This window comes from Gossypium hirsutum, chromosome A09 (assembly GCF_007990345.1).
Source record: "Gossypium hirsutum isolate 1008001.06 chromosome A09, Gossypium_hirsutum_v2.1, whole genome shotgun sequence".
NCBI classification, from domain to species: domain Eukaryota; kingdom Viridiplantae; phylum Streptophyta; class Magnoliopsida; order Malvales; family Malvaceae; genus Gossypium; species Gossypium hirsutum.
In genome coordinates this window covers 10564853-10587695 of record NC_053432.1, presented here as the reverse complement: position 1 = coordinate 10587695, position 22843 = coordinate 10564853, and the positions used below count along the sequence as shown (strand labels likewise).

The window sequence follows — 22843 nt, the reverse complement described above, 5'->3', positions numbered from 1 at the left end:
TAAATTTCCAAAAAGAAAAAAATACACTTTCCATGGTAGCAAAGTTTACCTAATACCTAGTAGTATAGTATACATATAGATATGAAAAAATTTAAAATATATTTATATAAAAAACCTATATTAGGTACATCATGAAATGAAAAACATGGGTCGTTTGTTGTAGGAAAATAGAGAAAAAAAAATCAAAAATAGAAAAAGTAAATCTCAATTTAATATGCATGCAACACCACAAGCTATATTTTCATAATAAAATAAACAAGTAAAACATCTTTAGAAGATTCCAAAATCAATAGCCCAATCGACCATTATATCTTGAAAATAATAGAAAACCCAAAATATATCTCAATCTCAATTATAATTACTATTTACTTTTTATTTTCTTAAGCAATCTTTAATATCCACATAATTATTATGCATACCCCAAACAGGTTAGCATTTATTACATTTTTAGTGAAAATTTTTCCATGTCCGTTAATTAATTTTTTACTTTTACCTTTTTTTAATCATGATTTTTTTCATTATGTATCACCTTTTTAACTCTATTTCTGGACAAACAACTGCAGATTCGAGCTACTATTCGACTCGGTAAATTAAGCAGCAAGCAATAGCATAGATTGGGTGAAACAACAGGGATTATTTCACCATTGATCTCAATGCTTCAGTCACAAGTTGATGAAGCCATTGAAGCTTCTCTATTGTCCCCGGCAGTGGAAGAAGCTGGGGTCATACCTGCTGCATTGTTGGACCTTTTTCGATGCCGAAATCCGGAACTGACCCAACTTATGATCGCTGCGATGTTGATCTTGCCATCTTCCACAGCTAACAAGCTGGTAATTGCTTCATTGTAGAAATCCTGAACCTGGTAAACGATGATCCAAACAATATTAGTAGCTTTAGCGTGCAAGCAATTACAGATGCTATAGCTACGCTTTGGAATCTGTCAATTTGTCGTCAGATAATTACATCAAAATGGCTTCTTCTGGTGTAATATATAGCTTGCTTCAACTTATCCATTGTTCCGAAAAGGCGAAAAGTCATCTAAGCTGACAGAAAGCAATGGCACTACTAGAAAACATTGTTTTTTCGTCAGAGAACTCGATCCAAGAAGGGACTGGTGGAGCAATTAGGGTTCTAGAGGAAGCAGTAGAAGAGGGTTCACCAGAAGTGCAAAGAGTCGTATATGCTGGAGATGTAGTATATTGATGGAAGGTGTAATGCCAAGACTGCTTCAACTCACCGTAGCTGGAACCTGGAGAGCTTAGAATACAGCTCGAAAGCTGTTAATTCTTCAGCAGGATTGCTCAGATTACGCATCGACAAGAAGTTAACAATCAAAGCATGACATTGTAGAGCAGATTATGAAGGCGATGCAAGGAGAGAAAGTTACAGGTTCAACATTGAGGTTGGTCTTTAGGATGATAACCCTTTAGCCTATAGATTTCAGGCTCACTCAAAAAGGTAATTGAAATCTCTGTAATTAAATACTGGTATTTGGTGCTGCTTAACCTGATTTTCTAACATCAGTGAATGCAAAGGCACTTAATTCAAACAGGTTATCTTTAATTTACGTGAATTCGTATATCCAACACTATCCAAACCAAAACCGCAGCAATTCAAATATAAGAAATATAAGAGAATCCACCACGGATAGTAAAACTAGCATCCAAATCCACAAAAATCAAATCAAATAATGTTGGATATTGATTTTTACCATCCATTGCCATCACTACGGGCAAAAAATACTGAAATAAGAGCTTCATTACACGACCCTCCAGTAAGAGAATCAAGGCTTTCTTATAACCTGTTGAAAGAGACTCTTCTGCAAATCATTGAAAGAAAACAATATCTCCACAAAAGCCAGGATTATTGTGTCAAGATGAAGCACTCAAACTCCATTCGTATAATGTTTAATAAAAACAAAGTCATACATATAATGAAATATCTAACTTTGAACAGATATCAACTGGAAAAAACCAGTGGAGGTAATATTTCATCCCTACACCAGCTAAAGTTTGGTACTTCAAATCCCTGTATAGTAAAAAGTGACTATAGTATCAATCTCCCAAACAAGTTTGTGGTTTGGAGGATTATTTTACTTCAATCTCCCAAACAAGTTTGTGGTTTGGAGGATTATTTTACTAACTATTTTGCCTCAGGGACCAAAAAAAGGGGTATACAACACACAAGCAAACAGTAAGACATTGGATTACAAGGATTGCTTCAGCCTGACCTTCTATAATAGCTATAAGCCACCGCAACGGTTGCAACAACTCCAACCACGGCTGCTGCTGTAAGAACGTGATGTTGCTCCCATGATTCTACCCAGCTTGTCAATTTGCACATCCCAATCTTTCCACACACTTCTCTTGGCTCTTCACTTTTCTCTTTTTCATTTGCTTCCAAACTAGCAGTCATGCAACAGGTAAACCCATTAGCACCCTGACAACAACCATCCACATTTTCCTTTGTCTTCTGAGTAGTAGTTTCTTCGTGCTTCTCATTTTCCTTCACTTCAGTCCCATTTGGAAGCTTCTGTTCATCTGTTTTATCACCTCCTTCAGTAGAAGCCCCCATTTGACCCCTGTAGATGTATGGATTATACACGTTTTCATCTTACATTTAATTGAGAAGATTATAAGTGCACTACTTACTAAGTAAAACAGAAAAATATAACACTAGAAACAATTGAAAGCTTAGTATGGCATATGCGATGAGTCACACAATTGACATGGAGCTTCCTACCAGCAAGGCACACTGTAAAATAAGCAGTTGTAATGTGAACGATTTTACTAAAATCCTACCAAAAACAGGGAGCACAGACAGAAAAGAAAACTTTCATTAGAGCGCTCTAGGCAATTTTTGTTTATAACGAACTGACCAATCAGACCGGTTGGACCAGAAACCAGCCGGGGTATTGGTCCGGAGAGAGGGGTTCACCGGTTGACCCATGAACCACTCAGAACTGAGCTAAAAAAACTGGTTGAACCAGTTTTCACTTTTTTAAAAAATATTTTTTTATTTTTTATGAAGTTTTAACAATTTATTCAATTAAACCGAATGAGCTGGTCAAATCAAAAACTGGTGGTCTGACCGGTTCAACTACCAGTCCAGTTCTGAAAACCTTGGTTTTATGAGGGACAAAATATTCAAGCACTGTGTTTGGAATCAGAATTCCAAATCTTTCTAGGCAAACTAAAGCTAAGGGCCAATTACTATTAGTTATGTGCATGAAATTCTATTGGTTGCCTTGAGAGCAAGTTAAGTCAATCAATGGCTGCAGCACTAAGAGTAATCTACGAAATCTTTCAGTGACTGAATAGCTTCCAAAATTCTGCATTTCAAGTACTTAGTGACAAAGTTGATGGGTCAAAACTTCTTCTAACACAATTTTGAGGTAGTAAGTTCGTCTCCAATAGAAGAATGTACCCAGAAATAGAACAAACTGGAATACTACAGATTCAACCAACTTAAGTACAGCATAAATTAAAAAAACCACAAACCTCCAAAGGCGTTGTATTATTTCTCCTTTTGCAATTTGCTGATCAAGTAACTCAGGCACATCTTCTGGAGTAACATAGCCATACCTGCAACCATTGAAGGCAAAAGACCAATAATATAAAAATCCATTCAACACATAGAAGCGTAATGACATAGTGATGCTGATGCTGATATTACCAGTTGCCCGTGATCTTTCCCTCAGAATCTAGGTTGAAGATAATCAAGTTCCCAGCATACTTGTGCCCTCCAATGTGAGAGCAAGCACTTACAAACACCTGATCCTTCAGTCCACGCAACTCAATCTCCACATTCAGCTTTTGAATCAGAGCTGGTCCACAAACACCACATCTCTTGTCACGATTACCGTGAGCACACACAAAGATATATGAACCAGTCAATGTTTCCTGAACTCCAGAAGCCCACGGCTTGCCATTCACAAGCACATCCTCAACAAAACCATCCACATCGGAGTCCGCCAAACCCCTTCCATCAATACAATAAAAGAGAATCAGCATTAAAATCCCTTCATTCATAATCTTAGCATTCTCTCATTATTTTACAAACAAAAGAAATAAAATAAAATAATAAATCTCAACTCAACTCAACAAATAAACATAAGAAAATATTACATAAACAAAACACATGTTAATCCTCATCATAGCTACAATTACAGAAGAATGATTACATTTTTAACCCCAAAATCAGCCTTGAGACTTTGGCACATGTCCTTTTTTTTTGGTACTGTACATGACACATGCCCATTAAACTAAATATTTAACCATAATTCAAGAAATGCTAATTTCCTGATTTACAGTTAGATGACCACATGAAAAATGTTTCTAGAAAGTAGTTCCATTAAGAAAAATTTTAGCAGATTCTTACTCAACATCTGAACGAAAAATAGATTCATACCCTATAAGTTACAAAATGTAAAGTTCAGCTCCATCTTTTATAAGTTTTACAGCATCCGATCTAGTAAAAGGAAATTCAACAGCATTTAGAAAGAAATTTATTATAATTTAAAAAAAGGTGCAAAAAAGGAAAGCTTACTTGTATTTGATCATTTCAGGGAAAACTAACACATCTCCGTCAGATTCCGCTCCTTCAATAACCGTCAACAGTGTCTATATCGGAAAAGAAAAATATAGAACTACGATTAATTGACAATTTTAAACCTTAAAAGTAAACGACAGCTGATAGAACGAAACGAACTTACCTTGACTGGGATGTCGTTTTTGCGAGACTTAAGAGCGGAGGAGAGGAGATTAGGGAGGCCGTCCTCTTCGACACGGGAAGCCCAATCGTTATACGACTTATGGCGGAGGAACAAGTGGCGGTCGTACGGGTTGACGGTGCCGGCAAGGTTACTGGAGTACATCTCATCGCGCGTGAAACCGAACTTCGCCGCATCTTCGGAGGAAACAGCTGAGAGGTTGCTTGGATCCGCCATCGAAAAAAGGTTTTGGAGTAAAAGATAAGGAGGAGTCGACGGTGAGGAGCTGAAGAGAGCGGGATGGTGAGCAAAGCGCGTGAGGAGATATTTTGAAAGGAATACGAAATGGAAATGCGTGGAAATACGCGCGGATTGAGATTGGAGGATAAGATTTACTGGTGTTATGGCTATCGAAGGTTCTCTTGAGTTTCTGGCTTAAATCTAAAATTAGCCCTTACATTATACTTTTTTTTCCAATTTACCTACAAATTTTTTGTCAAAAGTATTATTTCGTCTAATTTTACACCAAAATAAAACTTCAACCATAAGAACATGACATGTGTCACATTTTTATTGGATTTTGTATATTTTTTTTATATAAAATGAGATGAAATTGATCATTTATGTACCACTTCCCAAAAAAAACTTTAGATACCTAATTGAAAATTGATATAATTAAAGGGTCAATTTTGTAGTTAAAATTTTTTTGAAACGTTATCGCATTATTCATGACAGAGTAAATTAATCCACATTATATTCTAGTTTTGGTGTTAACATTATAAACTTTAAGGGTAAAAAGAAAATCAAAGAAAACAAGTTTTATTGATGGAAGTTGTCACAGGATCTGGAGCAAAGGATTATAAATGTGTGATGGTGGAGGAGTCAGACATGGGAGATATAGCTAGTCAAGCTTTAGATCTTAGGGAAGGCATTAATAAAGGGAAGGTTGATGGATTTAAAGGGCCTTTTTGTAAGAGGAGTAGAAGACTTATTTTAGGGATATATTGATTGGTAATTCGAGATCTAACAAGAGGAAGAATGTGGCTTTCAAGGTGGAAGACATAGACCTTAGGGAGTGTGATATAATCATAGGTTTAACTGATGGAGTGCCCTCAATCTGTTTTTCCAAACACGTGCATAGTCTTCTTGATGCTACTATGTCAAAGATTATGGTTATCAAATTATTGGGACATAGAATTGGTTTTGATGTGCTCCTCAATAAGATTTAAGTTCTTTGAAAGCCAATCAGTGCCATTCAATTGATGGATTTAGTGAATGATTACTATCTTGTTAAATTTTAGAATGATAAAAGACTATGCAAATGCTCTTATAGATAGACCTTAGGTTATCTTTGGTCAATATTTAATGATTCAATCTTGGTCTCCATTTTTTTTATAGTCGCTAAACTAACTAAAAATTCGACTAAGGTAAGCGCACCTATCGAACAGTAGTATAGTTATGGTGAGACCGGAAATATCGTATCCATAAGGACTAAAAGTACTAGTAATTACTATCTTTTTATTATCTAGCCTAAGAATTAAAGGGGTATTTTAAACTAAGATTTAACTATCTAATTAATTAAGAGCACGACAGAGATAAAAGTTAGAAAATACTTTTGGAAAACCGATGGAGAAAACAATACCCAAGGAAGAGTCCGCCTAGACTTCATTTATTACTTCTAAATTAGACGATTTATTTACTTAACTTAATCCGTAGAAATCCCTAGCCTATGTTAATATCTCTCTCAAGACTAAAAACAACGGCGCTAGGTTGATTAATTGAAATCTCTTTCTAATTAAAACCCCTATTGTCGCATTAACTCGATCTATGGATTTCCTTATTAGATTTGACTCTAATCCGACAGATTTATGTCGTCCTATCTCTAGGATTGCATACAACTCCACTTAATTATGGAAGATCTATTCTTAAACAGGGACTCTTGCTCTACTGAATAAGCACATCAAGATCTGAATTAATATCCTGAAATATTAATGCAAGGATCAAAACTCAGAATTAAGAATAAGAACAAGTATTTATCATATAATTCAAAAGATAATAAGATTCGTCTTAGGTTTCATCTTCCCTAGGTATTTAGGGAATTTAGTTCATAATGATGGGGGAAAACATCTCAAAATTGGGAAAACAACAAAACATAAAGAAACCCAAAAACTTCGGTAGAAATTGAATAAAGATCTTCAATATTGAAGTAAATCCTGCTTCCGAGATGATTCCAATGGCTGTCTTCGAGTATTTTCTGCCTTCTACTCTCCGTCTCCCCTTTGATCCTCTTCTAGGGTGTTCATATAGACTTAGGAATGCCCAAAATAGCCTAAAATTAGCCTTTTTCTAATAGAATTAGATTTGGGCTCGACAAGGACACGACCGTATGCCACGCCAGTATGAAGGTGCTCAGGCCGTGTGTAATTCTGATGTGGTTTAATGTCGACACGGCCATGACACACTGGCCTGTGGATTACCCGTGTGTCGCGCACTGACGTGTGGATTAGTGTGAAGGTGCTCAGGCCGTGTGTAATTCTGATATGGTTTAATGTCGACACGGCCATGACACACTGGCGTGTGGATTACCCGTGTGTCGCGCACTGGCGTGTGGATTACCCATGTGGAAGTGTCTAGGCCGTGTGAAGCACTAAAATAAACCCATTTTATCCGTTTTGGGCCTTTTTCTTGCACTTTTCTCTTTCCTATGCTCATCTGCAATAAAACATGAAATTAAAGGATTAAGAGCATCAAATCCACTAAATCTTATAATACATCATCCAAAAATATGGCAAGCATGGGGTAAAAATATATATGTATTATGGTTTATCAAGTATCCCCACACTTAAGCATTTGTTTGTCCTCAAGCAAAATCCTCACTCACAACTAAAATTCATTCTTCTCAACTTATAATTTTTATAAAAAATGTTTCGAAATAATCCACAGATAATTATACATTAAAAATTCAACTAAAAGAATATTAAAGTTTCAAACAATCCAAGTTGAGCATTTTAATCATAAAATCATAGGTATCTCCATTTATCTAAGTAATTACCTTTAATTCCAAATCGATAAGGGTTGACATCCTCACTAAAGATTCACTCAAATCACTCAAAGTGTTTAAGGTTCAATGATTAAGCACTCAATAGTCAAACATGAAAAGTTATTACCATAGGCTTGCATGAAAATCAAATCTCCACCACTATAAAATGATGTGATACACAAATCAAAAGGTCTTTAATGGGTTGTAACGGGGCTTGGGTTAAAGGTGTGGATAAAGGCTGAAAAACATGGTTAGAATCGAAATTGATTTAATAAATTACCAAACTTCGAAAAATAAAGCTAATTACTGAATTACAAACAAGTGCCAGAATTAAAACTATCCAAAACTAATGAAGTGAGCTTTTTTCTCAATATAGTAACTTTAACTTATCCAAGCTCATAATGGAAGAATACCAATATGTAATTACATGAATATATAAATATACTTTTTCTTAAGAATAAGAACACAAAGTACATAAGAACAAATAATTCAGCAACTGAAATGAACGAACATAGTTAGGTAACTAATCAAATCAAATCTCGATAAAAAGGGAGTCAATAAAAAGGGAGAAATTCTTAACGAATCAAAAAGGGTTAAGTTGTGGGTTATCATTAAAGGGAAATCAAGAAACAATGTTCAAGGCTCAAAGGGGTTCAATAAAGGTTAATTATGTAGGTAGGCTTTTTATGGAGTAAGTGGGTTAAAACCTAAGTGCCTTTATCATCTTAGTATATCAAATCAAAGGTGTGGTCTCGACATGTATAATCAATGCAAGTTCTAGAATGAAAAATCAGTATTGACTCACTCATAACCATAAATAAAAGTGAGCAAGAAAGATATATGCTCTAAAAGGCTCAAAATCTCACAAAAATTATGGGTTTTTGATGTCAATCCTGTAAATTTCAAACTTCAAGATAATACCTCAATTCAGGGAAACAACCTAGCAATTTTAATTTTCAAAAGTCAACTTATCATGCTTGATTCTCTATTGTCCTAAGGTTTAAAAAATCAAAGCACAATTACCTATGTTTTAATCCAAAACATATCAATAAGAACCATAAATCAATCAAAATTCATACTAATAATAATATGAGAAAATTATTTGAGAACAAGACATAATTCAGAGATTTTCTGATAATCATATAAATAACCTCCCTACACTTAAGATGTACATTGTCCTCAATGTACAAAGATAGATAATAATAATATAAGCATAATATCATAAAAGAGGGGGAGAAACGAAACTGCCCTGAATTTGGATGTAATCCTTGGAATAGATAAAGCAGATTTATAAACATTGGACATGAAGTGCATGTGTAACTAGGTAGAGGTAAAGGTGGTGGCAGAGGTTGGGTTCCACAATCACAACTCCAATCAAAGAGGTTATCATGGTGGTCGGTGTCGTGGTGGCAGTCGAGTAGGACATGGCAGTTGTGGATTATTTGTCCCTATAGGATTGTTTGTATATTCCTAAGTAGCACTAATCGACTAAACCTTTTGAAACTGCGATATCACCAGTAATGTTTTAGGGGGTTATATCGATGGGGTTGTTATGGTTACTCATAAAGGAACAGCCATATAATTAAGGGGTTCAAAATATACTAATAAAAGTTTTTTAGAACATGAAAAATAAAAATAAAAATAAAAACGAAAGGAAAAGAAAAACAAAGTGAAAATAATTAAACTCAAAAGTCCTCATCGACAGCTGGATCTTGAGGTGGTGGTGCTGGAGGCAAAATGTGAAAATGCTGGCAAATCTGCTGCAGAGTCGCCTCTAAACTGTCGAATCACTGAGCGGATATTGCTTGAATCAAGTTAGGTGGTCAGAAATTTCTGTCAATGAAGCAGCCGCATGAACTGGTCTGTGACTCGGCGGTGGCTGAGAAGGTAGGTTCTCATGAAAGGAAGGGATATCATCATTAATATCCTCAGGGTCATCTTGATCGGTGGCTCGTGCTAATCGGTATTGAGGAGGATCGAATCCACGGTGACGCTCTATCATCCTCATATGGAGCATACTTGAGATGCCCTGTGGGGACATTTGACCGATGAGTGTGAGTGATGGGAATTGCGTCAATGTGTTCAGGAGCCCAAAGTGTCGAGCTAGACGAGTCACGTAAGGGCTGATGCAGATGACTCCCTTTCTGTGCCGTTCGGTCTGATGGTGAAAGGCGAGGGCGATGAAGTATGCGAGATCGAAAAATGCCCTTGCCTCATGCTCCATAAGAAGTATGTGTTGTAAGTATTAACGACGCCAGTGCTCTCTCGTCGCCATGTTAAGGTGTGAGCTAAAAGGGCGTGGAGATATCGCAATGCTAGAGAGAGAGCCGATGCCTTGGAGCGACTGGGGTCATAGATGCCCGTAGCAGGAATGAGGGCTGCCCAACATGAGGAAGGTGCGTAATGAATGTGACGGTGGAGATGGGGAAAATTGTCGGCCTCCATAAAGTTTTCTGTAAAAAGTCCCAAGACAACTTCGAATTCTGGGACACTCAATTGACGCACTAAACTGCCAAGACGGAATTGGACTATGCCTGGGTTGTCAAACTCTGACATAACCATCTGTAACTAAAATGTCGAACAAAGTTCCAAAATGAACTCGAGGTATGTCGGCTTAATAATTTCAAAGAAATGGTCCCAAGGAGCGGTAGTGAGGAGGGCCCGAACTGAGTCAGCAAGATGGACTTGTTCCAATGAAGCCCAGTCGATGCACTGACCCACGCCAATGGGTCGAGCACGTAGAATCTGAAATAACTCTTTCTGAGGTCCTAGTGGGAATTGGAGAAAGGGATAGCGTATCTCAATGGTCGCACTTGAGGATGTCACTCCTAGACCCTTCTGCTTTTTAGAAGCAGGGATTACGACTTTGGTCTTTCCGCGTGTATTTGTCATAATGAGTCCTGAAAGATAAAATATTTCAATATTAGCAAAATAAAAACAAACACAACATCCAATAAATGCATCGAGAAGGTTAAAAGTAAATCATGTAACATTTATTCCTATATGCATTAATGTTCACAAGTGCAAAAACTCACAGTATATGAAATGGAACTCAATGTATGCCAAATGAATTCAAAACATCTAATGCACCTAATGGTGAGGAATAAGTAAGAGAATCTTATCATAGTTAACTACTAACCAAACCAAAAACTATCGAAAAAACCTATTATTTAGAATCAGTGAATAAAATCAAGAATCAAAGTAATAAAAGAAAAATCAAGTTATCCTATGCTATGGTTAAAATGAATGCAATAACAATAGTTATAAATTTCCAATAAGATGGATGTTAAAAACTAAAGTTAACAGAATAATAATCAAAATTAAAAGAATAAAATAGAGCATAAATGAGTTAAAGAAAATGGGAAACGATGGTTGGTGGTGGTCGGAGGGTTGGCCGTGCGATAGTAGTTTGGGGAGGTGGAGTTCGTGGGTGAGGGTTATGCGGGCGTGGCGGTGAAGGAGGGGGGTAGTGACGGTGGGGAAAGGTGGGGAAGGAAATAAAAATGAAAGAAAAGAAAAGAAAAGAAATGAGGGGGAAGAGGGGAAGTCGTGTGACGAGGGAGAGGGGAAGGGAAGGCAAAGTAAAATAAGGCGTGGTGGTCGAAGAAGTGGGGGTTAGGTTGCCACGGCAGCTAGTGTTCTTGGAACTGAACAGTAAATGAGTGCAAGGGTGAATAGTGAGGTTCAAATATGAAAGATTTAGGGTTTGAAAATGAGGGGGCCACGATCGTGCAAGCCTCGTGTTGGGCCACACGGCTGTGTACCATGCCCATGTGCCTCACTCTTAGCCCGTGTTTTTCATGAAATTTTAAGTCAGTATCGCACATAGCTTTTTAGACATGCCCGTGTACCCAAGCCGTGTGGCACACATGGTTGTCTCACACGGCTGTGTGCTCGTTCGTTCACTTCTCCCACGCCCATGTGAGTTCCAACACACCCGTGTCTTAATTTGTGCTTGTGGTCTGATGATTTAAGTTAGTGTCGCCCACGGCCTGTGGACACGCCCAAGTGTCTAGGCCGTGTGGCACACACGGTTGCGTCGCACGACCGTGTGCTCATTCGTTCGCTTCTCCCATACCTGTGTGAGTTCCAACACGCCCGTGTTCTTGTAGTCAGGATTGCCCATGGCTTCCAGGCACGATCGTGGGATTTTCCTGTTTTCCATTCTGACTTGTTGAAAATTTCAAAGTGTGTGCTCAGGTCCCCACACGGCCTCAGGCATGGCCGTGTGTCATACCCGTATGGATTACACGGCCTCATCGCATGATCGTGGTGATTTAACGCATTCCGTGCCTCTGCTGATTTTTGGGAAATTAAAGTATAGTTTTAACACGGTCTGAGACACGTTCGTGTCCTGCAGCCATGTGGTTCGCACGGTCGTATCGCACGGCCGTGGCTAGCTATCGCAGCCCGTGTGTCACCTTGACTTGGGAAAATACGTGTCCTATTTTAACACGGCCATGGATACGCCCGTTTGTCCAGGCCGTGTTCGCCACTGTCGAATGTCAACACTAAGGCTTTAAGAGTTTACACGACTCCAGGCATGTCCATATCTCCAACATGTGGTGAGCACACGGCCTAGGACACGCTCGTGTGTCAGGCCGTGTGGGTAAAAAATACCTGCACTTAAACTATGTCAAATGAAAGAAAAATAAAGTTATTTAGTGGGGTTAGTGCTCGGGTTGCCTCCTGAGGAGTGCTTATTTAAAGTCTAAGCTCGATTTTACCTTGTGGTCATATTTAGGCAGGTTCGTGGAGCCGTAGCTCCTCTCTATTATCTTTAAAATCCTTATCGTTATAAAGTTTAAGACGATGTCCGTTTACCTTGAAAATGCCTTAGGCTGGATGACTTACCTCTATTGTGCCATATGGAAAAACAGTTTAGACTATGAAAGGACCTGACCATCGTGATTTCAGCTTCCCAGGAAACAATTTGAGCATTGAGTTGTATAGCAGGACAAGATCTCCAGCTTCAAATTACTTGTGTTGCTTTAAACGAGTATCATGACAGCGCTTCATTGCTTCATTGTATAATCGTGAGTTCTCATATGCATTATCTCGCCATTCATCTAACTCGTTTAGCTGCATCAATCTCTTCTCACCTGTGAGTTTGGGATCAAATTTTAGGAATTTTATAGCCCAAAATGCATTATGCTCTAATTCGAATGGTAGATGACAACTTTTCCCGCAAACAAGTTTGTAAGGAGATGTTCCTATGGGGGTCTTAAAAGCAGTTCTATAAGCCCATAAAGCATCATCTACTTTCATTGCCCAATCCTTCCTGTTTGACTCTACAGTCTTTTCTAGGATACGTTTAAGCTCTCAGTTTGCTACTTTGACTTGTCTACTAGTTTAAGGATGGTAAGGGGTAGCTGTTCTGTGGTAAACTCCATATTTCCTAATGGTTTTATCAAATTAAGCATTACAAAAATGAATACCCTTATCCCTGATAATTGCTCTAGGTGTTTTAAATCGAGAGAAGAGTTTCTTAAGGAATCTCACCACTAAGTTTCTTAAGGAACCTCACCACTACTCTAGCATCATTAGTAGGTAAAGCTTGGGCTTCCACCCATTTGGACATATAATCAACGGCTACTAAGTTGTATTTATTCCCAAATGAACTAGGGAATGGACCCATAAAATCAATACCCCATACATCAAATATTTCACATGAAAGCATATACGTTTGAGGCATTTCGTCATGTTTAGAGATATTACCTATTCGTTGGCATTTATCACAAGAAGTAACATACCTGTTGGTGTCTTTGAATAGTGTGGGCCAATAAAAACCTGATTCGAGCGTTTTATGTGTGGTATTAGTCAATAGCGTGGGCCAATAAAAACCTGATTCGAGCGTTTTATTTGCGGTCTTAGTCCCACTGTAATGTCCTCTAGTTGGTCCTGGCAGGCAATGTTCCAAGATTTTAATTTCTTTTGACTTCGTAATGCATCTTTTAATGACTTGATCTATAAAAGAAAAGGATCTTCCCAAAAGTAGTTTTTCACATCAGTAAAGAATCATTTCTTTTACTGATGTGTCAACCCTTTTGGTGTAATGTTAGCAGCTAAATAATTCGCAATGTCTACAAACCAAGGTTCCTCAGAGTCAGATATAGCAAAGAGTTGTTCTTCAGGGAACGAGTCATTTATCTCATGTTTGTCAAACTCTTTAAGATATGGGTTTTCTAATCTGGATAGATGACCTGCTGCAAGATTTTCTGCTCTCTTCTTATCTTTAATTTCTAAATCGAATTCCTGCAACAATAATATCCATCTTAGTAGTCGAGGTTTTGCATCTGATTTAGAAAGGAGATATCGAAGAGCTGAATGGTCAGTGTATACGACAACTTTAGATAATATTAAATATGGTCTAAATTTATCGAATGCAAAAACCACAGCCAATAATTCTTTCTCAGTCGTCGTATAGTTTTTTTATGCGGCTATTAATGTCTTGCTAATAGATCGGTTGAAAATACTTGTCTTTTTTCTGTCCAAGAACCGCAGCTACTACAAAATCACTCGCATCACACATTAGTTCAAAGGGTAAATTCCAATAAAGTTCAGCTACAATTGGAGCATTAATTAATTTATCCTTAAGAGTATTAAATGCTTCTAAACATTCCTGATTGAAATTGAAAGGCACATATTTTTCTAGTAAATTCGTTAAAGGCTCATCTATTTTAGAAAAATCTTTAATAAATCTTCTATAAAATCCAGCATGACCTAAAAAACTTCGAATAGCCTTAACTAAACTAGGTGGAGGTAATTTTTCAATAGTTTCAACTTTCGCTTTGTCAACCTCGATCCCCTTGCTAGAAATTTTGTAGCCTAACACAATCCCTTCACGAACCATGAAGTGACATTTTTTCAAATTCAGTACAAGGTTCGTTTCTTCACATCACATTAGAACTCATTTTAAATTTTTAAGGTAAATATAGAAAGAGTTACAAAATACCGAGAATTCATCTATAAATACCTCTATAATGTCTTCTACGAGTTCATCAAAAATGGCCAACATGCATCGCTGAAAAGTAGCAGGGGCATTACATAATCCAAAAGGCATTCATCGATAAGTGAATGTACCGTATGGATATGTAAATGTCATTTTCTCTTGGTCCTTAAAAGCTATTAGGATTTGGAAGTAACCAGAGAGTCCATCTAAGAAGCAATAATACATATGCCCAGATAATCTTTCCAATATCTGATCAATGAATGGTACGGGAAAGTGATCTTTTCTTGTGGCATCGTTCAATTTCTTATAGTCAATGGAAACTCTCCATCCCGTGACTGTTCGTGTTAGGATCAATTCATTCTTCTCATTAGCCACAACAGTCATGCCTCCTTTTTTAGGGACGACCTGCACAGGACTCACCCAAGGGCTGTCAGAAATAGGATAAATAATTCCAGCATTTAGAAGTTTAATTACCTCAGCTTTTACGACTTCTTTCATGTTAGGATTCAGTCATCTTTGAGCTTTCACACAAGGTTTATATTCAACTTCCATTAAAATTTTATGTGTGCAAAAAGAAGGACTTATCCCTCTTATGTTAGAAATCTTCCAAGCTATAGCTCTTTTATGCTCCTTCAATACTTAAAGTAACTCGTACTTTTTGGCTGGCTGTAAATCTGAAGCAATAATCACTGGTAATATGAAATTATTTCCAAAAAACGTATATTCTAAGTGATTTGGTAGTTGCTTCAATTCCAATTTAGAAAGTTCTTCAACAGAGGGTTTTAATTTTAATTCATTGTTTACCTTAATACCCTCATAATTCTTCTGTCTCATTGAAGACTCATTAGAATTTAATTCAGCTTTTGTCTTACCTAACACAGAATCATTGTCATTTACCTCCTCTCCTTGGACAAGACTCAGTTCTAACATGTCCTTATAAACGATTACAATATTGAATAGCATGATCAATAAAATCAATAAAATAGTAAGAGTCATCTTGTTCTCTAGAAAATCTCATGGCATCATTAATTTTAAAAATAGTCTCTTCGTCACCTACCCTAAGCACAAGTTTACCATCACCCATATCAATAACAGCCCTAACAGGGGCTAAAAATGGGTGACCTAAAATTAAAGGCACCTCAACATTCTCATCCATGTCAAGCACAACAAAATCAACAGGGAATATAAATTTATCTACTTTTACTAATACATTTTCAATAATACCCTTAGGATATTTAGCAGATCTATCAGCTAGTTGAATACTCATCCTAGTAGGTTTTGGTTCCCCAAGGCCAAGTTGCTTGAACATTTTGTAAGGCATCAAATTAATGCTAGCGCCTAAATTAGCTAGTGCCTTCTCAACATTTAAACTACCAATTAAGTAGGGAATAGTAAAACTTCCTGGATCTTTCAGTTTGGTTGGTAGTTTATTTTGGAGTATGGCCGAGCACTCCTCGTTGAGTTTTACTGTAGACAACTCTTCAAACTTTCTTTTATTTGTTAGAAGCTCCTTCAAAATTTTTTATATGTAGGCATCTACGAGATAGCTTCAACAAAAGGTAAGTTAATATGCAACTGTTTAAAAAGTTCAAGAAATTTACCGAATTGTGCATTCATGCGGTCTTTCTTCAACTTTGCTGGATATGGGATTGGTGGTTTATATTCCTTCAGCAACGGTTTTTCACTGATTTTGGGTTTTACCTCCTCATCCTCTTTCCTATTAGCTTCTTGTAGTAGCTTCTTTTCAGATTCAGTTAACACTTTTCCACTCCTTCGGGTAGCTGCTTTCACATGCTCTTTTCGATTGGGTTCGGTGTTGCTAGGCAGACTCCCTTGTGGTCTCTCTGAAATCATCTTAGCCAGCTGTCCTATTTGATTCTCGAGCCCTTGAATTGATGCTTGTTGATTTTTAAGTGTAGTTTCAGTGTTTTGAAAACGAGTTTCCGCCATTTAAAAAAACTTCGTCATCATCTCTTCAAGGTTCGATTTTTTTCTTACTGGGAAGGTTGTTGTTGGAAGCCTGAATGGGGTGGTGGTCTCTAATTCCCTTAGCCTCCCCATGATAAATTTGGGTGGTTCCTCCAACCTGCATTATAAGTGTTACTGTAAGGATTATTTTGAGGTCAAGGATTATTACCCATATAATTTATTTGCTCGTTCTTCATGGTGGAATCGTAGGGTGGGTATTCTGAATTGCTCGTTCCACCTCCACTTGCATCGCACTGCATTATTGGGTGTACCTATGTAGAACCAAATAAACCATCAATCTTTCTATTCAAAAGTTCTACCTGATTTAAAAGCATAGTAACCGAGTCGACGTTAAAAATGCCGGCTGCTTTTGTCGGCTTTGTCCTTAGGACTTGCCACTGATAATTGTTCAGTGACATCTCTTCTATGAACTCATAAGCCTCTTCAGGTGTCTATTGATAGTTCCACCAGTAGCTACGTCGATCATTTGTATAGTTGAGGGATTCAGACCATTGTGGAAAGTTTGAACCTGTAGCCAAAGAGGTAACCCATGGTGAGAGCACATTCTCAATAAATCCTTATATCTCTCCCATGCATCATAAAGTGTTTCTAAATCCATCTGCACAAAAGAAGAGATATCATTCCTCAACTTTGTCATTTTAGTCGACGGAAAATATTTAAGCAAAAATTTTTCGGTCATTTGTTCCCAAGTAGTGATTGACCCTCGTGGTAACGAGTTCAACCAGTGTTTAGCCTTATTCCATAATGAAAAGGGAAATAATCGAAGGAGAATGGTATCGTCAGAAATGCCATTGATCTTAAAGGTGTCGCAGAATTCTAGAAAATTAACTAAATGAGTGTTTAGATCCTCGTCCTACAAACCATCAAACTGAACAAATTGTTGTATCATTTGAATCGTGTTAGGTTTTAGTTCAAAATTATTTACAGCAACAGCAGGTCTAACTATACTCGATTCAGTTCCTGTTAAAGTAGGTTTAGCATAATCATACACAGTACGAGGAGCAGAATTCTGATTTACTAGATTTACGACAACCACAGGAGGCAGCAGATTATTTTGATTTTTAGCCATCTCCTCGGTATTATTGGTGTCGTGCTCTTGCTCTTCCTCTACATATCATAGACTTCGCCTTATCTCTCTACGATTTCTACGAGCTGTGCTTTCAATTTTGCTGTAAAAAAGTAGAGGTCCTGACGGGTTACTTCTAGTCATAAACTATAAAAACCTGCCAGAAGCAAATGAAAGAAAAATTAGTAAAAATAAAAACAAAATTAAATGGAAATAAAAATAAAAAAATGGATAAAGTAATAAAATTCAATCGTTCCTAATATCTTAGTCCCCGGAAACAGCCCCAAAAACTTGATGGTCGCTAAACTGACAAAAAATTCGACTAAGACAAGCGCACCTATCGAACAGTAGTATATTTATGGTGAGACCGAAAATATCGTATCCAGAAGGACTAAAAGTACTAGTAATTATTATCTTTTTATTATCTAGCTTAAGAATTAAAATGGTGTTTTAAATTAAGATCTAACTATCTAATTAACTAAGAGCACGACAGAGATAAAAGTTGGAAAATACTTTTGGAAAACCGACGGAGAAGACAATACCCAAGGAAGAGTCCGCCTAGACTTCACTTATTACTTCTGAATTAGACAATTTATTCACTTGACTTAATCTGTAGAAATCCCTAGCCTATGTTAATATCTCTCTCAAGACTAAAAAAAACTGACGCTAGGTTGATTAATTAAAATCTCTTTCTAATTAAAACCTCTATTATCGCATTAACTCGATCTATGGATTCCCTTATTAGATTTGACTCTAATCCGGCAGGTTTATGTCGTTCTATCTCTAAGATTGCATGCAACTTCGCTTAATTATAGAAGATCTATTCTTAAACAGGGACTCTTGCTCCACTGAATAAGCACATCAAGACCTGAATTAATATCCTGAAATATTAATGCAAGGATTAAAACTCATAATTAAGAATAAGAATAAGTATTTATCATATAATTCAAAAGATGATAAGATTTGTCTTAGGTTTCATCTCCCTAGGTATTTAGGGAATTTAGTTCATAATGATAGGGAAAAACATCTCAAAATTGGGAAAACAACAAAACATAAAGAAACCCAAAAACTTCAGTAGAAATTGAATGGAGATCTTCAATCTTGATGTAAATTCTACTTTCGAGCTGATGCCAATGGTTGTCTTCAAGTATTTTCTGTCTTCTACTCTTCGTCTCCACTTTGATCCTCTTCTAGGGTGTTTATATAGACTTAGGAGTGCCCAAAATAGCCAGAATTAGTCTTTTCTGAATAGAATTAGTCTTGGGCTCGACAGGGACATGACCGTATGTCACGCCCGTGTGAAGGTGCTCAGGCCGTCTGTAATTTTGATGTGGTTTAATGTCGACACGGACATGACACATGGGCGTATGGATTACCCGTGTGTCGTACACAGATGTGTGGATTACCCGCATAGAAGTGTCTAGGCCGTGTGAAGTACTGAAATAAACCTATTTTGTCTATTTTTGACATTTTTCTTGTACTTTTCGCTTTCCTATGCTCATCTACAATAAAACATGAAATTAAAGGATTAGGAGCATCAAATCCACTAAATATTATGATAAATCATCTAAAAATATGCCAAGCATGGGGTAAAAATATGTATGTATTATGGTTTTTATCATTTTTATTGAAGACCTTATCTTGAGGAACGTCATAGCATGGATTAAATTTCCAAGATTGTCCAATGCTATGTACAAACTAAGAATTCTTTTCACTGTTAGATTAACTATTGGGAAGGTTATTAAAATTGACTATAACACAAATAGTGAGGTTTAGAGTCATTTTGCTAGAATGGCTGTAAGCATTGATTTGAAAAGCACATTAATTTCTAAGAAAGAGGTGAAGGAGGAAATTCAATGTGTTGAATATGAATTGTTTCCTTTGACTTGTTTTCAATGTGTTTTTTATGGTCATGTGAAGGATTCTTGTAGTCAATTGTAGACAGAGGACAATACCTCTGTAGGTATTCCGTCGAATCCAAAGTTAACGGAAAAGATGGAGTCCTAGAATTTTGGGAGCTGGATGATTGAAGAACGTAAGACTTGGAGAAATTTTAGGAAAGAGATTCCTTGTGACACCCCATGCTTGACTCGATCACCTGATCCAAATGCGTGACATTATATTACGTTATCAGAGCAACTCAGACTAACTCGATATCATTTTACTAACTAACATACAAACAAATACATCACGCATAATTTTAATTAAATCACATGTACATGCTCAATGAATGTCAATCAAATCCAAACTCATTTATCCAAATTCTATGGGGGTCTCAAGACATGGCTTTCATGTCTCGGGACATGGTGAATTTTATTTTTATTTTGATCAGATGTTGATGTGTCTCGAGACATAATGACTTAGGCCATAATGTGTGAGACACAGCTCATCTATTTCAAATCTCTTATTTTGATGTTTTGTCATCTTGATACATAGGTCATTGTATCTTGAGACTTGGATCATGATGTCTTGAGATTTGTTTGGTAAGTCTCGGGATATGTACCGAGAAATGCACGATTTGATCATTTTGTACTTGGGGTCTTGAGACATGGTCATTATGTCTTGAGACACTAATGTAATATGGCCTAAAATGAATATTTAAATGTATTCAAACACTAACCAATTTATACCTAACGTAAGCAAACTTTATACCAATTTCATATGCATTAATTTAACAAACAAATATATAGCCAAACATTGGAAAAACTTAGCAATCAAGTCACTTCAATCTAATGTAGTTAAATAAATGGCTTAATATTTAAAACCAGGCATACTCATTCATTACTTAAGCATTAAAATTCAACAAAAGAAACCTTATAGGTCCATAGTCAACCAAAGCATACCGAATTGACCAAAATAATATTGAATCACCACAAACAACCTAGGTACATGTCGTTAACCATTTTTAAGTGAAAGAATATAAACTTGGCTTGAGCGGAGCTGAGTTACTGACCTTGGATGTTTTACAACTTCTATTAACTAAAAACATGTTTGAAGCATGCGTACCGAAACAAACACAATCGTACGTAATACTCAGTGACTCTAACATAATTAGAAATTAATATATAAATAACTTGAAATCAAATTGAATAGTAGAGCTGGAAATCATTATATCACATATTAATAAGTTTTATTTTACTATCTCAATTCACATAGCATTCGATATTGTCCACCTATTAGATCACTCTTAGGGTATTCATTTTACACTATAAAAAATCAAGAATATCAATGCGACCTTAAGGTATTAGCGTCTCATTTCATATAACATGTATTGATCTTTATATTTATTGTCACACCCCAAAACTGGCAGATCCAAAAAGATGAGTAAATATGTATGTAAATTATTTTGGCACCGTGGTAGTGTAATCTGCCACCCTACTGACTTGCTGGTAAGTTAGACTATTAGCACATACTAGCGTTAAAGTATCCGCCCGTTAGCGGTATCTAAAGATTTAGTTACAGGGTACCTTTAAGTAAGGAAGGGGTACACTTAAGAAAGAGTGCGCCCCAGATTTTTGACTAAGCACTAAGAGCTTATCAAATGTATGAGAAAGTTGTAGGAGATTTGATTGTCTTTAAGACTACGCCATACGCGAGTCACCACCAAGGTATAGTGTTCACGATTTACACGAGTACTATTCTAGTTGGTTTTCGTAATGGGATTAATTGGGAGTCAATTGGATTAATTAGACCCTCTCTATGAATGGTCAAACAATAACAAAGATCTTCGTCAAATTCTCTTTACCTTCCCCTAGATTTTTGTGAGAAAATCAAGAGATTTGGTTTAGGTAAGCATCGTCACTTGTCAAAGTCCACAGTAAAGGGACAGAGAGTTTATATCTAGTGACCGGGAAGACCTTCTAGATGGTTCTCTTTCTATTCTATGTTCTCATCATTCTTTCTAACCTAAATGTTCTTTTTTTTCTTCTGTAAGATAGAGCTAAGGCTTCATTTAATCAATGGATGATTCAACCTTCTGATAATTCTTATAGCCCTGTATGTTATGATTGTTGATGAATAAGGATGTTAAGTGGTGTAAGAACAATAGGATGTGAGTGAAATGCCTTGTATAGGGGTCGCACATAGTTGAAATGTTAGTAAACTATCTGTAAATAGGTATTATAATGGAAATTTCATGATCTTGTAAGGTGAACTATCTGTAAATAGGGATTCTAATGGAAATTTCATAATCATGTATGCAGTTGTTACTATAACAGCCCGGTTTTAGCTATATCGGAACAATGGTTTTGGAACCACAAATCCGAGGTCATAAAATTATTTTTAATATTATTTTATGTGTTTAAAGTGTTATATCAAGTATGTGTGAAAATTTCGTGTTTTAATTTTATCGATTGGATGGTTAATTGGATAAAAGGACTAAATCGCGAAAAATGCAAAAGTAGCATGCTATATATTAAAAGTGCTTGATTGCTATGAAATTAAAAGGTGGAAGTCCTTATTATGAAATTAGACCTTGGATAGTGGAAATTGACATGAATAGCCATCCATTATATGCTTATAAATGTTATTAAATAAAGGTATTTTGGTAATTAGCTAAATAAGTTATAAATTGATAAAACCAAAGTTAAAAATCATATCATCATCTCCAAATTACAACTGAAAATCAGCAAAATAAATAGGTTTTGAGCTCTCATGCATTTGACAATTACAAGCTTGATTAAGGTATGGTTTTAGCTCGATTTTTTATAATTTTTATGTTTTGTGATCATTGCTATGAGTACTAGCTAATCCGCACCTTAATTTTTAGAATTGATGATGATTTTGTGAAGTGCCATTGATGAATTCTTGAGCTTTTGAATGTTTGATGTTAGGAAATAAGTGTTTGATGATAGATATACATATTTTACAAAGTGAATTTGAGTAAAAATGCATAATAAGGATTAAATTGTGAAAAGTTGAAAACTTGTGGTTAAATGTGTGAATAAATGAAAGTTTTGGGATGTTAGGGATTCAAGTATAAATCAGCTAGGCTTGGGTTTAATGAAATTTTATGAATTTTGTGTATTTGTGAATTAGGGACTTAATTGTAAAAATATGGAATTTTTAGGGCTAAAGTGTAAAAAT

The 22843-nt window shown here is 36.4% G+C and overlaps 1 protein-coding gene and 1 non-coding gene across 2 annotated transcripts; one reads left to right on the top strand and one right to left on the bottom strand.

The window, feature by feature from the left end:
* Positions 1–1863: 1863 nt before the first annotated feature.
* On the bottom strand, positions 1864–5188 carry LOC107892129 (uncharacterized). Its single transcript, XM_016817128.2, has 5 exons — positions 4715–5188; positions 4549–4622; positions 3676–3981; positions 3501–3584; positions 1864–2581 (listed from the first exon to the last, which is right to left on the bottom strand). Exons 1-5 carry the CDS (start codon positions 4946–4948, stop codon positions 2221–2223), a joined length of 1059 nt encoding a protein of 352 aa, XP_016672617.2. The 5' UTR covers positions 4949–5188; the 3' UTR covers positions 1864–2220.
* A 12028-nt stretch (positions 5189–17216) lies between these two features.
* On the top strand, positions 17217–17323 carry LOC121207303 (small nucleolar RNA R71). Its single transcript, XR_005902394.1, has one exon. It is a non-coding gene; the product is annotated as a small nucleolar RNA R71 (small nucleolar RNA).
* The last annotated feature ends 5520 nt before the right edge of the window (positions 17324–22843 follow it).